General features: G+C 37.3%; 1 protein-coding gene across 3 annotated transcripts in view; it reads right to left on the reverse strand.

The window, feature by feature from the left end:
* Nucleotides 1-15,782, reverse strand: part of IL6ST (interleukin 6 cytokine family signal transducer) — a 49,531-nt gene extending 33,749 nt beyond the window's left edge. Inside the window, exons 1-2 of one of the 3 annotated variants that reach the window (XM_019930034.3) lie at nt 15,573-15,780; nt 1,374-1,452 (exon numbers count right to left, since the gene is read on the reverse strand). In XM_019930034.3, the coding sequence (XP_019785593.1) occupies nt 1,374-1,437 (64 nt within the window). In that variant the 5' untranslated portion in view covers nt 1,438-1,452; nt 15,573-15,780. Of the gene's footprint in view, nt 1-1,373; nt 1,453-15,572 lie in introns of all 3 variants that reach the window. The other 2 variants (XM_073802126.1, XM_033852873.2) reach the window with 2 other exon arrangements.
* Nucleotides 15,783-16,302: the final 520 nt, after the last annotated feature.

The following is a 16,302-nucleotide window of genomic DNA, read 5'->3' on the forward strand; positions in this document are numbered from 1 at the left end:
TATGTTGCTTTAATAAAAATGATGTTCAGATCAAAGTAAGTAATAAAATCACTATATTCAGACCATGTCTAATTCTGATACATTTATTTTTTTCTTAAGTGCATTTTATTCAATAATAATAATAAAATAATAAATATATAAAATAATAATACATTATTACTATCCTTTTTATAATTCTTACTGTGGGCCAGGCACTGCTCAAATGCCTTCTGTGTATTAATTAACTCATTTAATTCTCACAATAACCCTAGGAATTAGGGACCATTATTATCCCCATCTTACAGATCAGGAAACTGAGACACAGATTAAGTGAATGGCTAAAGTTTCATAGTTGGTAAGTAGGAGAGGTGGGATGGTATTATATTTTAAATGTGATATGGGAAACTAAGAGAAGAGTCAGGAGGGTAATCAGCACATATAGATTGGAAGCCAAGTCCTATAGAAGAATAATTAGGTAAATTTAGTTTGGGGAAGAGAGGGGTTACAGACACAGGAAAGCAGTCCTTCAATACTTGAAGAGTTGAACATGGGAAAGGAATGTGGGCCTACTATAGAAGGATTTCTAGGATTAATGAGAAAAAGTTACAAGGAAGAAAATTTGGGTTCAAGACTAAGGAAAGACTTAAATAAGGAAAAATTTCAACATAAGGTTTGTATCATTTCAACTGTTTAAAAAGAGGCTGCATTCTTGAACTTGAAGAGGGTTTGACTTAGAGCAGTGCTTCTCAAACTATCTGTGGTGAAGGATCAGTTTAGGTTTTCTTCTCCCAATCTTTCACAAACTTATACTTTTGTTTTATATTAATGTTCAATGGGACAAGTCCACTGATCACATGCTTGGATGTCACGGCTATGTCAAATTGTTAAAAGAGTTTCTAAACATTTATTCTTAATTTCTGTACTCATCTCATTGTGGACCAAAAACAACCAGTTCTCAGACAGGCTGTGGTCTAGTATGAGCAGTATTGCTCTAGGTGACCTCTTTTTTCTGTTATCACAATCACACTGCTGCTCAGTGACACCTTTGGAGTGAAGTGCTAAAAGTTAACAAATTTCCTATTTCTTTATTTATAGAAACAAACAAAATAAACCCTTTTTTTCCTTCTCTACATTAAAGTTACTGTTAGTATAGCTAAACAGGATTTAAGATTACTGAGTAATTGAGTGTTTCAACTCAAATTATAATTTATCAAGAGTATTTTTTACTTCTTAAATTCATTTTTAAGACAACATCATTCTCTCAATAATGATCCTAGAAAGAATAAATATATAAGCATAATTAATTATTCAACATGAGCTTAGTTATGTAATTATACAAAAATACACAAACCTAATTTGTGGGGTTGGGAGGTAGGATATTTCATGAACCTTACCTACAGATTCAGTGGTGAGGAAAATAAACAAGGCTTGCACTATCCAAGTTTGCAATGTCAACATCTTGCATAGATATTTCTGTAAAAGACACATGTAATATTATTTTAAATATTTTTACTCTTACTACACATAATAAATTCAGACACAATTTCTAAAGCTCTTTTGTTTCCACTGTATAGCTGTTTTCTAAAAGGTGGTAAAATTCTTATGAGAATGCAGAAAACAAGTTGAAGTCTTCAGAATATTTTTCTTTATTCCCACTAAAGTTATGGCTACATAAAATATTACTGGGAAACAATTTATACTTTAAGGTTAATTAAAAGAGCAATTCTGTTTCCGTATTATGAAGTCTTGCACTATTAGTAAATACTCTGTGAGACTGAGAGCTTCAGAGAGACAAAATTCTACATGGCAAAACCCAGCATTAGCAACTTCAAAAGATAATCGACAAAATGGGGGAAAGAGTTTTTGTAATTCATAGCCTGACCAAAAATATCTCCTGACATATGAAGAATGCCTACAAATCACTAAAAAAATTCCAACACCTCATCTTGCCTTTTTAGAAGAAAACAGGCAAGATGAGCTGAACAGGCAGTTTATAGAGAAGGAAATACAAGTAACTCAAACATATGAAATGATACTTTCAACCTCACTCATAGTGAGATACAAATTAAAACAACCCAGATAGGAATGCAAGATGATACACTTTGGAAAACAATGTGGCAGTTCTTTACCAAGTTAAAAGCACATGATAAGCCTCAGCATTGACACTGACAATTATATGAAGTTCAAAAACAGGCTAACTTAATCTATGGGGATAGGTCAGAACAGTGGTTCTCTTTTGGAGGGAAGGTGGTGGGAGGACAGAAGGGAGCATTCTGGGATACTGAACATGAGCCGTACACTTATGATTTGTGAACTTTATTGTATGTAAGTCGTAGTTAGTAAAAATAATAAAACAAACAAAACTACTGCAATATCATTCTCACCTTGAATACTGGCAAAAATATAAAAACTAAAAAGTTACCAACAGTGTTATGAGAATATGACATAAAGGCATTCTCATACACTGCCAGTTATAAACTGGCATAACCTTCCCATCAAATTGTACACCTAAAACTATGAATTTTATTGTTTGTAAATGAGACCTCAATTAAAAACAAAAACCCTACCCAGACAAGGTGTATGGCCAATTTTGCACTATCAGTCAAAATTAAAGTACATGTACGTTTGAATCTAATGATTCTACTTCTAGTATGTTATCCTATGAATATGAGCAAAACAACACATGTACAAGGTTATTCACTACAGCATTCTTTTTTTTTTTTTTCTTTTGCGGTATGTGGGCCTCTCACTGTTGTGGCCTCTCCCGTTGCGGAGCACAGGCTCCGGACGCGCAGGCTCAGCGGCCATGGCTCACGGGCCCAGCCGCTCCGCGGCATGTGGGATCTTCCCGGACCGGGGCACGAACCCGTGTCCCCTGCATCGGCAGGCGGACTCTCAACCACTGCGCCACCAGGGAAGCCCTGCAGCATTCTTTTTAATAGTAAAAGGCTGAAGCAACCTAAATGTTCATGAATAAGGGACTAGGTAAATTATGGCATATCCAAACACAGTATACACGTAGTCATTAAAAAAATGTACAGATATAGAATCATATCTAAAATACATTGCTACGGTACACAACAGTGTATTTGTTACTTATGGGCAAAAACACAACAAAAAAGGCAAAACATATACTCATTTCCTTATATGTGCATAAAACATCTCTAGAAGGATAAAAATTCAAATACTGGCTGTTTGAGACACTAGAGTGGGAGGGAGATTCTACAGTGTGCTCTTTATACCTTTTCCAATGTTGTACCCTGTGGCTTCAGTACTTAGAAAATAGAAAATAAATATAATTTAAATAAAAAGTACTTAATGTGTATCTCTCCAAGATAAAACTACTAACTTCTTGATGAGGGCTTCATAGTACTACACTTGAAACATAGTATTATTTTACAAAATATAAATACTTTTATACTCCCTAACCAGGTAACAGTCACTCTATAACAAAATAATTTGATAATGAATTGCTTAGACTGTCTCAGGTAAAGCTATAAAAGAACTAAGGTGCAGGATGCATTTTCCTCCACCTATTTTATTCCTTACTTCCCAACTTTAAATAGTCCCAGAGTCGAAAAATCTACCACATCATTCAACTGTTCATCAAAACAACAGAACAGAGAAATATCTGAGCATGTTGGTAGAGTGGTATGTGGTCATGTCATCCTGACCACCTACCTTACCAAGTACCTCGTTCACACTGTAGAGAGGTTTCTTTATAGTTCTGAAAACTGGCAATCTTTCTATTTATGTACTATAGTCTTATAACAAAACTCTGAAACAAGAAGTCCCATGAAAGTATTTATGATTACTTCAAAGCAATTAGATTTATGTGAGCAGTGCCATGAAACACAAGTAAAAGGAAAACAGGCAAAGGTAGGTTTCGCATTTTAAGTTAGAAAGTAATGTTTCCTAATTTTTAAAGGATTGTCATTGAAATGTGATAAAGGAACATCTATTAAGGAACTTGATATCATAGTCCAAACCTAAGAGATGGAGACACAATAGTATTGATACTATCTAAAATATTATATGCAATACAGTCCACTTCATTTGGGGGCTTATCTTGTTTTAAAATTGATTGAATTGATAGTACTCTGCTTATTTTTCCCCTTTCATTCTGTTGACAGCAAATAATCAATTTAAAATTCTATTATTAGCACTATCCTTTCTCCTCATCTCTTGCAGAATATTCTATGCATATATTATAAGCACATACTGTATATATTGATTTTCCTTGAAATTTGCATGTTATTTTGGAAGGTTCTATGAAGCCAAAACATGACCACTAACCACAGATACAGGAAAGGATTTTTTCAAGAACTGAGCAGTTGTTCTACAATAGCAATTCCTCAACTATGGTGGTTTCAATATGGTAATGTGTTGAAAGGAGGCATAAGGTGCATCATAAATAATTCACTACTATTAATGTTAAAGTAACAAAGTTTATGGATGATTTAGCTAAAAAATTAGAACAATCCAAAGCTATCCTTATAGCTGTTCATTCTTACTTTAATTTCCATGGATGTTTTAAGTGGGAGAAAAAGTAGTGGAGTTTAATTGATAAATATTTAATAGTTTAACCCTTTATAAATTATTTTTATTCCTATGGATTGTGATTTTTGAGTTTTTTCCCTTTTAATTTGATAAAAAATTAGGATAGAATGAAAAAGAATAATAAATTTAGATTTACACTGCATGTGAGGAAGACTGTCAGTATAAACTTTATTACTATAGAAACAGTACTACTATAACTATAGAATAGTAGATGAATTACGACTGCCAAATAGAAGGCAAAGTAATATTTGTTGAATAAATAAGCTGAGCAGGGATCAGGATGGGGAAATTTCAATATGGTACCTTTTACATCATGTCATACACAGTAGTGTTATTATGGATAAATTCGCAAAAAGTCAGTCATGCCTACATTAACTGATTATCAAATTAATTATTTAAAAAGTTATCCAACTCTGTTCTATTCCATTAGTACTAATCATGACTTCATAATAACTAATACTTGTATACTATTTCACATTACACAAACTGCTTTCATGTAAATTATTTCACTTGATTCTCCTAATATCCTAGAGAAGCAGGTGGATAGGGTAGGGATCATTATTTTATTATTTTTTTAAAGGTTTTTTTTTTTTTTTTTTACAGTAGTTTTAAGTTTACAACAAAATTGAAAGGAAGGTAAGGAGATTTCCCACAGACCCTCTGTCCCCACACATATATAGCCTCTTGCATTATTAACATCACTTCTCACCAGAATGGTACATTTCACCAAGGATGAACCTACATTGACACACTATAGTCACCTAAAATCTCTAGCTTACTTTAGGGTTCACTCTTGGAATTGTACATTCTTGGGTTTGGAAAGGCAGGGATTAATTATTGGAACTTTACAAAAGAAAAAACAAAAATTCAGACAGGGTAAGGTACTTACCCAAATCACAAAATTAGTAAGTGAAAGAGCAGGGATCTGAAACTAGAGCAGGGATTTGAAACTAAGTCTTCTGCTTCTAAATATCATACTCTTACTCTTTTCATTGGGTCTCACTGTAGAGAGGAGAGTCTTGTTTAGAAAGACGGTTTTGACAATATATTTTATATGTGTACTTAAATTCCTGCCACCTACTGGTCTTTCAGGTTTTGAGAAAGCATCTCATTTTAGATATCTTCTGAGTTTCAGTATAAAGCACTCCCATAAACACTTGTATAAGAGTATTCAAGTATCCTAGTGTAGTTTTGCTACGTGCTTGGAAACATTATTGGCTCCCTCATGCTTAATCCAAACCTCCTTGATATCCATGTATGTCACAGACATGTGAAAGGAACATTTTGTTGAATCTGACAAAAGCAGTTAAAGCAAATCTTACACAAAATCATACCTTTTGTCTTACACTAGCAGTAAGTTAAGGCTACTGACTCCTCAACTGCCAAATTATTATATGCACACAGACGTAAAAATTCACTTTAAAATCTGCTCAGTATTAGGTTAAATTCTAGCATAAGGAGAGGTCATTCCTCTTTGAAATGTAACAAGATAACTTCAAACTCAGATAAGGAATTGAATCCCCCACTATTGTTTCACACACGTTAAACCTTTGATATAATTTAATAACATATAAGAAATTTAATCTATAACAAGGATATTTTTAAATGCAAAGAAAATACGTAATTATTTTAAAACTTTCAAATGAACAGGAATTGACAATATGTCACGTGAAAATCCCCTATAATCCCATCAAGGTAACTGTGAACAATTTGGTGTATAATCTTACAAAAGTTTCTATGTGTATAACTTTATATTGTATAAATATATACTTTATCAGTCTACAAAAATGGGATCACAAAAATGTTCTGTAACTTTTTTTCCCTTAACACTACGTATTGGACATCTTTCTAAGTCAGTACATAAAGATAAATTCCTTGTAGTCTTTGCTCAAATTCACCTTCTCATACAAGTCTTTTCTGACTAGCCTATATTGCATATCCTCCCTTTCCTGTTTTTTCTCACTAGCACTTAACCTTCTAAAATAGGCTGGCAAACATTTCTTGTAAAGGGCCAGATAATAAATATTTTAGGCTTTGTGGGCCTTCAGGTCTCTGTGGCAACTAACTAGTAAACTCTGTTTTTGGAGTGCAAAAGCAGTCAGTGACAGTATGTAAACAAACTGGCATGGCTGAGTTCCAATAAAACTTTATTTATAAAAAGGGAATGCATGCTGGATTTAGTCTGCAGACCATTGTTTGCCAATCCCTGTTCTAAAATACTATTTAATTAACTTATTTTACTTATAGTCTGTTATGGGTTGAGTTGTGTCCCCGCAAAAGATATGTTGAAGTCCTAACCCCCAGTACCTCAAAATGTGACCCTGTTTGGAAATAAATCTGTTACAGATGTAATCAGATGTTAAGATGTCATACTGGGGGGCTTCCCTGGTGGCACAGTGGTTAAGAATCCACCTATCAATGCAGGGGACACGGGTTTGAGCCCTGGTCTGGGAAGATCCCACATGCCGTGGAGCAACTAAGGCTGTGTGCCACAACTGCTGAGCCTGCGCTCCACAACTACTGAGCCCACAAGCCACAACTACTGAAGCCCGCGTGTAGAGCCCATGCTCCACAACAAGAAAAGCCACCCCAATGAGAAGCCCGTGCACCACAACGAAGAGTACCCCTGCTCACAACAACTAGAGAAAGCCCGCGCACAGCAACAAAGACCCAATGCAGCCAAAAATAAATAAATAAATAAATTTATTAAAAAAAAAAAAGAAAAAGATGTCATACTGGAGTAGGGTGGGGCCCTACTACTATATGACTGGTGTCTGCTATGAGACAGAAATACACAGGAAGAATGCCATGTGACAACAGAGGCAGAGATTAGAATGATGCAGCTGTAAGCCGAGGTATGTCAAGGACTATCAGCTACTACCAGAAGTTATGAAGAGGCAAAGGATTCTATCCAGAGTCTCAGAAGGACTTTTGGTCTCCAGAAACTTAAAAGAATAAATTTGTTTTAAGTTTGTGGTACTCTGTTATAGCAGCCCTAGGAAACTAATACACTGTTGGTGTCCCCAAAATAGAATGTGAGCAGATGAAGTAGGAAATTTTGTATGTTTTGCTCCTTGCTATATTTCTAGTATCTAAAATCATACCTAGCACAGTTTAATTTGGGTCTTTTTCATATCTTCCATAACTCTACTTTTTGAACATATAGAACACAGTTATGGCAACTGCTTTAGTGTCTTTGATAATTATAATATGTGTCAGCTTTCGGTTAGTTTTGATTAACTGAATTTTCTCTAATACATATATTTTCATGCTTCTTTGCATACCTGGTAATTTTTGATTAAATGTCAGACACTGTGAATTTTACCTTGTTGCGTGTTGGATACTTCTGTATTCCTATTAAAGATTCTTGAACACAGAATCCTGTCCTGTTCCAGGACAAAGTTAACTTACTTGAAAACAATCTGATCCTTTCAGGTCTTGCTTTTAAAGATAAGTTGGGTGGGATTGGAGCAGTGCTTATTCTGGGACTAATTATTCCCTACTACTGACACAAGACCCTTCTGTGTACTCTATCCAATGTCTCATGAATCAAGATGGTTTCCAATCTGGCTGGTGAGGACAGGCACAATTCCTAACTAACCCTGTGGAATCATTAAGCACTGTTACCTCTAATCCTTTCATGAGCTTCTTTCTCAGCAGTTTCTTTTTTGTTGTTGTTTTTTTGTTTGCTTTGTTTTGGCTGCGCCTCATAGCATGTGGGATCTTAGTTCCCTGAACAGGGATCGAACCCACACCTGATGCAGTGGAAGTGTGGAGTCTCAATCACTAGACTGCCAGGGAAGTCTCGGTAGTTTCTTTATATGCATGCACTCAGCTAAATAACTGAAGGGGACTCTGAAGCTTTCAAGAATTCTGTTGTTTCAAGAGTTTCAAGATTCTCTAGTATTCTCTCCAGTATTCTCCAGTACTCTTCAAAGAGTATCCACTGAGCTTAGCCTAGATTTCCCCAACCTCTGACATGGTTTGGAAACTCTCTCAAGGTAGTACGCTAGTTCAATCATAGGATCTACCTCATTTGTTTCCCATCTCACAAGATCATTGCCTTTCATCATCCAGTGTCCAGTGCTTGATTATCACTGTTTTATGTATTTTTTCTGTTTTATGGTTGTTTCAGACATGAGGGTAAACCTTATCCTTGTTTCCCTGTTTCGGCCAGAAGTTGCAGAGTCATTTGGATAACAAATCAAACAAGGATTACACAAGAAAACTATTGTCAAACTATTATGAATTGGTGTGAAAAAACCTAAATAAAGCATTTGCAAATTTGTTCTAGCAATGTATTTAAAAGAAAAAAAAAGCCATAAATACTAACAAGTATTTTGCCTAAAAATACAAGTATGGTTCAACATGAGAAAAGATACCAATGTTATCCACTATATTTTCTAATAGATTAAAGACAAAAATAACACAATCATTCCACTAGATGCTTGAAAAGCATCTGATAATATTCAACAACTGTTCAGCTACAATTTTTAAATAACAACAAAGTATTAGAAAACTAGACTGAAAGAGACCATCTTTATATTCATGAAGTAGATAAGAGGATGGACTCTGTAATCAGACTGCCTGTATTCAATCCCAGCTCCTCTATTTTTTGTAAAACATCTTAGGCAAGTTATTTAATATCCCTAATTTTCATTTTCCTTATCTGTAAAATAAGGATAACCCCACGACCTACTTTCGTAGGACTTCTGTCAAGATTAAATAAGGCAGAGGGGGGCTTCCCTGGTGGCGCAGTGGTTGAGAGTCCGCCTGCCGATGCACGGGACACGGGTTCGAGCCCCAGTCTGGGAAGATCCCACATGCCGCGGAGTGGCTGGGCCCGTGAGCCATGGCCACTGAGCCTGCACATCTGGAGCCTGTGCTCCGCCACGGGAGAGGCCACAACAGTGAGAAGCCCGCGCACCGCAAAAAAAAAAAAGTCAGGGGAGGGGAGAGGGTAAGCTGGGACAAAGCGAGAGAGTGGCATGGACATATATACACTACCAAATGTAAAACAGATAGCTAGTGGGAAGCAGCCACATAGCATAGGGAGATCAGCTCGGTGCTTTGTGACCACCTAGAGGGGTGGGATAGGGAGGGTGGGAGGGAGACACAAGAGGGAGGAGATATGGGGATATATGTATATGTATAGCTGATTCACTTTGTTATAAAGCAGAAACTAACACACCATTGTAAAGCAATTATACTCCAACAAAGATGTTAAAAAAAAAAGATTAAATAAGTCAGTATACACCTAGTGCAGTGTAGTATACATCTGCTGCATACTACATACTCAGTAAATGCTAACAGCTGTTATCAGTGCAGCTCTTGGTGTTGCTGCCACAGTACTTTATCAGAAACCTATAGTAAACATCATATTTAAAGATAAAAATTAGAGGCATTCCTATTAAGGTCAGGATTCAAACAAGATGCTTGATGTCATCACTTATTCAACATTGTTCTAGAAGGCTTAAACAAAAATATAATAAACAAAAAACAAGATACAAAAATGGAAAAAGAAAAACTTGTAGATGATATGAAAACAAAAAGAATCAAATAACAAACTATTAGAACCACTGAGAGTTTAACATAACAGCTGAACAAAAGATCACCAAAAAACCCCTCTCTCAGCAATAACCAGTTAGAAAATGTAATAGAAAAAAATCTTATTGACAATAGCATCAAAAACTAAACTATATCTAGGAAAAACAATTAAATCAGAACAATGCAAATAGTTTATGGAGAAAACTATAAAACTTTACTAAAAAGTTCATTAGTAAGACTTAAATATCATGGAACAAATATATATAGAGAGAGAGAGAGAGAGAGAGAGAGAGAGAGAGAGAGAGGGAGAGATATCAGTTCTTCACAAATTTATATATCAATGCAATACAATTTTAATCTAAATTGCAAAGTGGTTTACTTTACAAACCAATTTAAAATTTCACATAAAATATTAGAAAATGGCCCAAAGCCAATTTTCAAAAAGAAAAAACAGAATACTTGATGTACCATCTATTAAGATATACTATCAAGTTATAGTAATTAAAACATGGCATTGGCATAGGAATAGAAAATTAAATCAAGTACAAAACAAAAAGTACAGAAACAGACCCAAGTATATATAAGAATTTAATATCTTATGGAAAAAAAAGCTACTGGTATCACTGGGGAAATAAAGGACTATTTAATAAATAGTATTGCGACAACTGTCTTCACAAGCAAAAAAATAAAGAGCCCTACTTCATCACAGATACATACACTCCAGACTGATTAAGGACATAAATGTAAAAGTACAATTGTAGGACTACTAGAAGAAAATACAGAGTATGCTTATGACCTTATAGTTAGAGCAGGTCTTTTACAAATTATCTTTGACTGTCTGAGATCTATGAAAAGGTTTAAAGAGTACTTGGATGACCATCCATGTTCTCACCATAGCTTAAGAAATAAAACATTACAAATAAAGTTTAAGCCAAATAAACAGTTCTTGCCCTTAAGAAGTTCAGTTTAGAGAGGTGGAATATGTACAGGGTGCTACAGGAGTAAAAAGAATACCCAATTCAGACAGGGTCCAGGACAGCCCATCATGAAATAAGAGTAAAGGTTTTCTGGACAGAGAGAGTAGCATACACGTGAACTATACACCATCTTTGACTCTATAACTGTAGATTACCAATGGCAAAATCTCAGAGCATGCCAGTCTACAAACCAGAGCTGTGCTGTCTGAAACACTTTGTGTTAGGGGGAGTGCGTAGGGGAACACATACAACAGAACATCCAAACAAAAACAGATTGTGCAGAAGACCAGTATGAAATGCATTATTCAGAAGTAATGATAAAACTAATCTACCTTAGAGCAAAGGGTGAAACTGATTAATTTGGATCAAGAGCAAATGAAAATTTGGAGGCTGAATATTCAAATTTTAACAGGGCAACAGATTTATTGTGCTGAAAGGAATGAAGCTCTTGCTATGGATACGTATACATTCAGCTTTAAAACAATAATCTATACTATAGCCACGTTTCAAGAGATGTAGCTTTCTTACTCATGTCAATTGGCTAACACTTCTCATTAAATCTCACTAAGATATACTAGATAGAATAAAAAAGAGATTGTAGCCATTGTGACAATATCACAAGCATTTCTGAAGCATTTCACATTGTTGACCACCTCTGCTTTCTGAATTTCTCATATCTCTTGGTTTCTATGTAACCATATCATGTGGTTATATTCTTTCCTTTATTTACTTTACTGAATTCTCTGCTAGGTTTTATCTTCTGGCTATGAATGTACCCAAAAGTATTTGGCGTCTACTATTCTTTTAAAATACCAACTTCTTCAAAAATGTATGACTTCAACTATTACCTTCACACAAAATAATTTCAAATATTCTGACTGAGATCTTTCTTCTAATTTCAGTTATGTATCATCATCTTGGATATTCTGTCTCTGACTCAAATAAGTTTAACAGGTCTAAAAACAACGTACACATATACATACACATACTCATGCCCACATAAATACATAAATGCATGCACTTAAAAAAAAAAAATCACAGTGCTTTTTTTCCCCCCATCTAAAAACAGTCACCCTTCTTGAATTTCCTACCACGATGGGGTCCATCATTGTCTCTTGCCTATCCATTACATTCTAGCTTTTCTCAGTTACAAATCTTATTCAGTCTTCCTTCATGATCCTTCCCACTTGTTTTTTCTTTTCTACCCTCCACCATGACCAACCTAATTTAGGCACTGCTCACCTCAATACTTATAACTGCTTCTAGTCTCTTTTTTCCCTCCAAATCATTCTGAACATTATTATTGATGGATGAAATCTCTCTAAGCATACTTTAAACTTGTCACTCTTTTCCTCAAAAGCTTTTTAAAAAGGGTGAATAATAATGCCAAATATTTCAGCTATTTAAGAACCTAAAAATTTGGTTTCAGTGTGCCTGCCCAATCTATCTTCTTCAATATTTAAGTCTATTCTAAAAAAAACCAAAACCCTCTACTCAGATTTTGCCCTCAAGCTCTAGAGAAAACAGCGGGCAATCTGGTTTCTACTCAGATCATGCTGAAATTATTTTTGTAGTTTCCCAAATGCAAAGCAAATATTTAAGCTCTTCATTTTACTTGACTTCACCATGCCATACACAATTTGGTCTTACCTTTTATCATGCCCTACCAGCTACCCCTACAGACTTTAAGCTCAAGTCACAGCAAACCACTAGACTTTCTCTAACACACTTTACTATTTCAGAGTTTGGGCTTCTACAAATGCTATTCCTTGGCTCTAGAATGTCTTTCTCCAAACTGTTCTGCACTGTCTATATCTCAGATGAAACATCATCTCTTCTGTGGAATTCCCCCCAACTCCCACAAACATCTTTGCTCCCAATGCACTTGTATACAGTTCCCTAACAGGATTCATAACACTGTATTGTAATTTTTGTTTATATGTTTTGATATCCTGAGAATCTAACATACTCTGAAGCACATAGTGGACAATTAAGAGTGGGTTTTAAAAGACTTTCTGGAATGGCCATATTATTCTAGTTAACTGTCACTCAAGTATACTATATGAAGAGGTAGTATATTTACCATCCTTAGGAGCTCAGATTCTGAAGCCAGGCTGTCTAGGTATAAATTCTGGATCTACCACTTAATAGCCGTGTGGCACTGGGAGAGTTAATTAAGCTCTCTATGCCTGGGTTTCCTTCTTTATAAAAGGAGAATAGTAAGATCTACTTCATAAGGTTATGAAGATTAAATGAATTAATATAAGCAGAGTGTTCAAAACAGTGACTGACAGAAAATAAGCATTATACATATATTGACTATTATAATTACTATACCTTGATTATTTATGACCCTTTCCACATATACCTCTATTGGAATGGGCTCCTTTCATTTTTCCCTTTATCCAAATCTTACCCAGGTTTCAAGGCTGACCTCTGTTAAATCCTTTCATCCTTTCAACTCTTAAATGGTTACTCCCTAATTTAAATACCTATAGCATCTTCTGTATCACTCTGCATATAATGAAAACTGCCTTGCATCCTTGTCATTTTTCACAAAATGTCTACCCAATTTCTGTAAACTCTTTGAAGGTCCTAAGGACGACTCATGCATCTTTGTCCGTTCCTACAGCAAGTACTAAGTGCTTAGTATTTGTTATGTAAAATAGTAAAGCTCAGTAGAAACTTCAACTCTGATCAAAATGTCTCTGCAATCAAAGAAATGGAGAAGACTGTGAGAACATTCCATGCTTCTCTAAGAGCCAAGCTGCAAATGTATTAGCGCCAGGGAATTCTGACTCCCATTAAAATAAGCTGTTCTGAAATAGCTTCTGGGAGAAAAAAACCCTCCCTACAGAAGAGTTTTGGGGAGTTCTTAAGTTCCCAAACCAAATTGTAGCAGTGGATCCTCTATGAGAAATGTGTTAACATGACACAGTGACTGATTGAGAGCACAGGATTTGCAATTACATAGATCTAGGTTTCACAGGGACCCTGAGCTTCAATTTCCTTCTCTATAAAGTGGGTATTGTAACACCTACAGGTATATGATAATCGACATCCACCCTAACGTTTAACTGAAATGCAAATTCCCTTGAAAAAATTTTAAATAAACTGAAAACACGGCAATTCGTAAATAACTGAACACATTTTTCATTACCTAAGAAAATGTATTAAATTAGCTGTGTATTTATAATATTCTAAATTACCTATGAGAAAATTAAACAGGTGTTGTCAATAATATGGAATTGGGATGAAAGAAAAGTTGTACTACAAAATTCATCCTCCCTTTCTGACACTTTCTCCATCCTGTAAATTTTTCTTCCACTTGTGATTAAAAACAAAATTGTCCCCAAAGAGAAATATTTGGAAAGCACTATTTAACTTAATAGCAAGTTGGTTCTAACATTGCAGTATTCCAGCTTACAGTTAAAAAATACTTCCAAATAGGAATTAACATGAATTTAAGAAATTATGATAATGGCGAATAGCTCATACGATGATCTGAGTAATTTCAAATTAAGAGTTGTTCCAACTTGAAGCTGGCAGTCACACAGTCTAAAGGGTTTGTTTACAGCACTGACTAAACCAAACACTACAATCTTTTAGAATATTCATCCTGGCATTCTAACAAATAATTATTTTAAAGCAGTATAATCGCTGAAATGCCCAATACTACACAAATTAAACCGAAATGGGTTTCCTTCTGAAGAAAAAAAGAAAAGAACAAAAGTGGCAGGTCTTATTTTTAAGCTGTGATATTTTTTTCAGTTTGAAAAAATACTGAAAAACAGAACCTTGCTACTTGGAATCATCTTTAAACTTGGGGGAGCGGGTGAGAGAATTTAAAAAGACAGAATTCGGCGCCTTTACGATACAGTGGTATGCGGGGTTTATTAGGGCCAAGCCATGTAAGCGATCAAAAGAAGAAAAGAGACATTAGCTTGGAAATTATATAAGTATGGTGTAACTTTCAGCAACGTTGAAACGTTACCATTTAAGTATGAAAAGATGGCTTTGGGGAAAGAAAATTCACCTCCGAGTTGAAAATGAAGGGTCAAGTGCGGGACTAGTGGAATTTAAGGGGAGATGGAAAGAGGACTGGGGAAAAAGTGGGGATTTGGTAACCAAAAAGGGGTATGGTTCAGAAGGGCGTGTGTGTGTGTGTGTGTGTGTGTGTGTGTGTGTGTGTGTGTGTGTGTGTGTGTGTGTGTGTGTGTGTGTGTGTGTGTGTGTGTGTGTGTGTGTGTGTGGTGTTGGAAGTGAGGCTTGTACTTAAATCTCCGTGATAAAGTTGTGGAGATCAAATTCGGAGGTGTGGGAACAGGGAGAGGAAGGAATGTGGGGATTTCCAGGCTGGGATAACAAGAAGTTTGGGGCGCGCGCTGTCGGGGCGCCCCTCTCCCGGAGAAGGGTGGCCCCCTCGAGTGCCAGGTCCCCTGGCCGCCCCGACGCAGCCCTCCCCCTCCCGCTACACGGCCCTTCAACTCGACCACGGCCCCTCCTCACCTAAAGGCCGCGGTGACTCGCTTCTCCGCGTGTCCACAGTGCACGTCCCCCTCGGCGCCAGGCTGGGCCGGGCCCTTCGGCCGGCAGCCGCGGGCCCCAGCTCAGCTGCGTCCGTGCGTTCCCAACGGGGCTCCGCGGGCCCGTAGGCTCCTCGCCCCGTCCTCGGGTCACTCCCGGCTCCTTCCCGCAAACGCGGCACGCGGCCCTCCTCCCGCGGCGGGGCGACGCGCCCCCTGACCCCGCCCCGCGGCGCTCCGTAACGCCCCGCCCCCGGACTTGGGATCTGTAAGCTGATTGGCGCCCGCGAGACCCGACGCGCGCCGGCATTGGCTCAGCGGCTGCCCGAAGGCGACGGGGAGGCCCTCCGAGCGGCTGCGATTCCCGTAACGCGGTTCCCGGCGTCCCGGATTCGGGTTGCTGCGTCCGCGTTGTCTCTCCCAGATGAGATCGAAGGATTCTCCCCACCTCCCCTCTGCTGGCGGAAGGAGCAGAATGTTCCATTTTTCCGTGGAATAACGGGGTCGTGAACTGAAGTCCGGGTGCTGCCCGCGCCTGCCGTCCTCCCTTCTTAACGTGGCCTCTTCGGCCTCCCTTCGAGGCCTTCCCCAGGGTACTCAGAGCCGCGAGGGACAGCCGGGTGTCCTTGGGGACCGGGGAGGCGTGGGAGCTCCTGAGGGAAAGTGAAGGGCTCGGTGGCCATGACTCCACACGAGATTACCGCAGATTGTGG

This window comes from Tursiops truncatus, chromosome 3 (assembly GCF_011762595.2).
Source record: "Tursiops truncatus isolate mTurTru1 chromosome 3, mTurTru1.mat.Y, whole genome shotgun sequence".
In the NCBI taxonomy this organism is placed as follows: Eukaryota; Metazoa; Chordata; class Mammalia; order Artiodactyla; family Delphinidae; genus Tursiops; species Tursiops truncatus.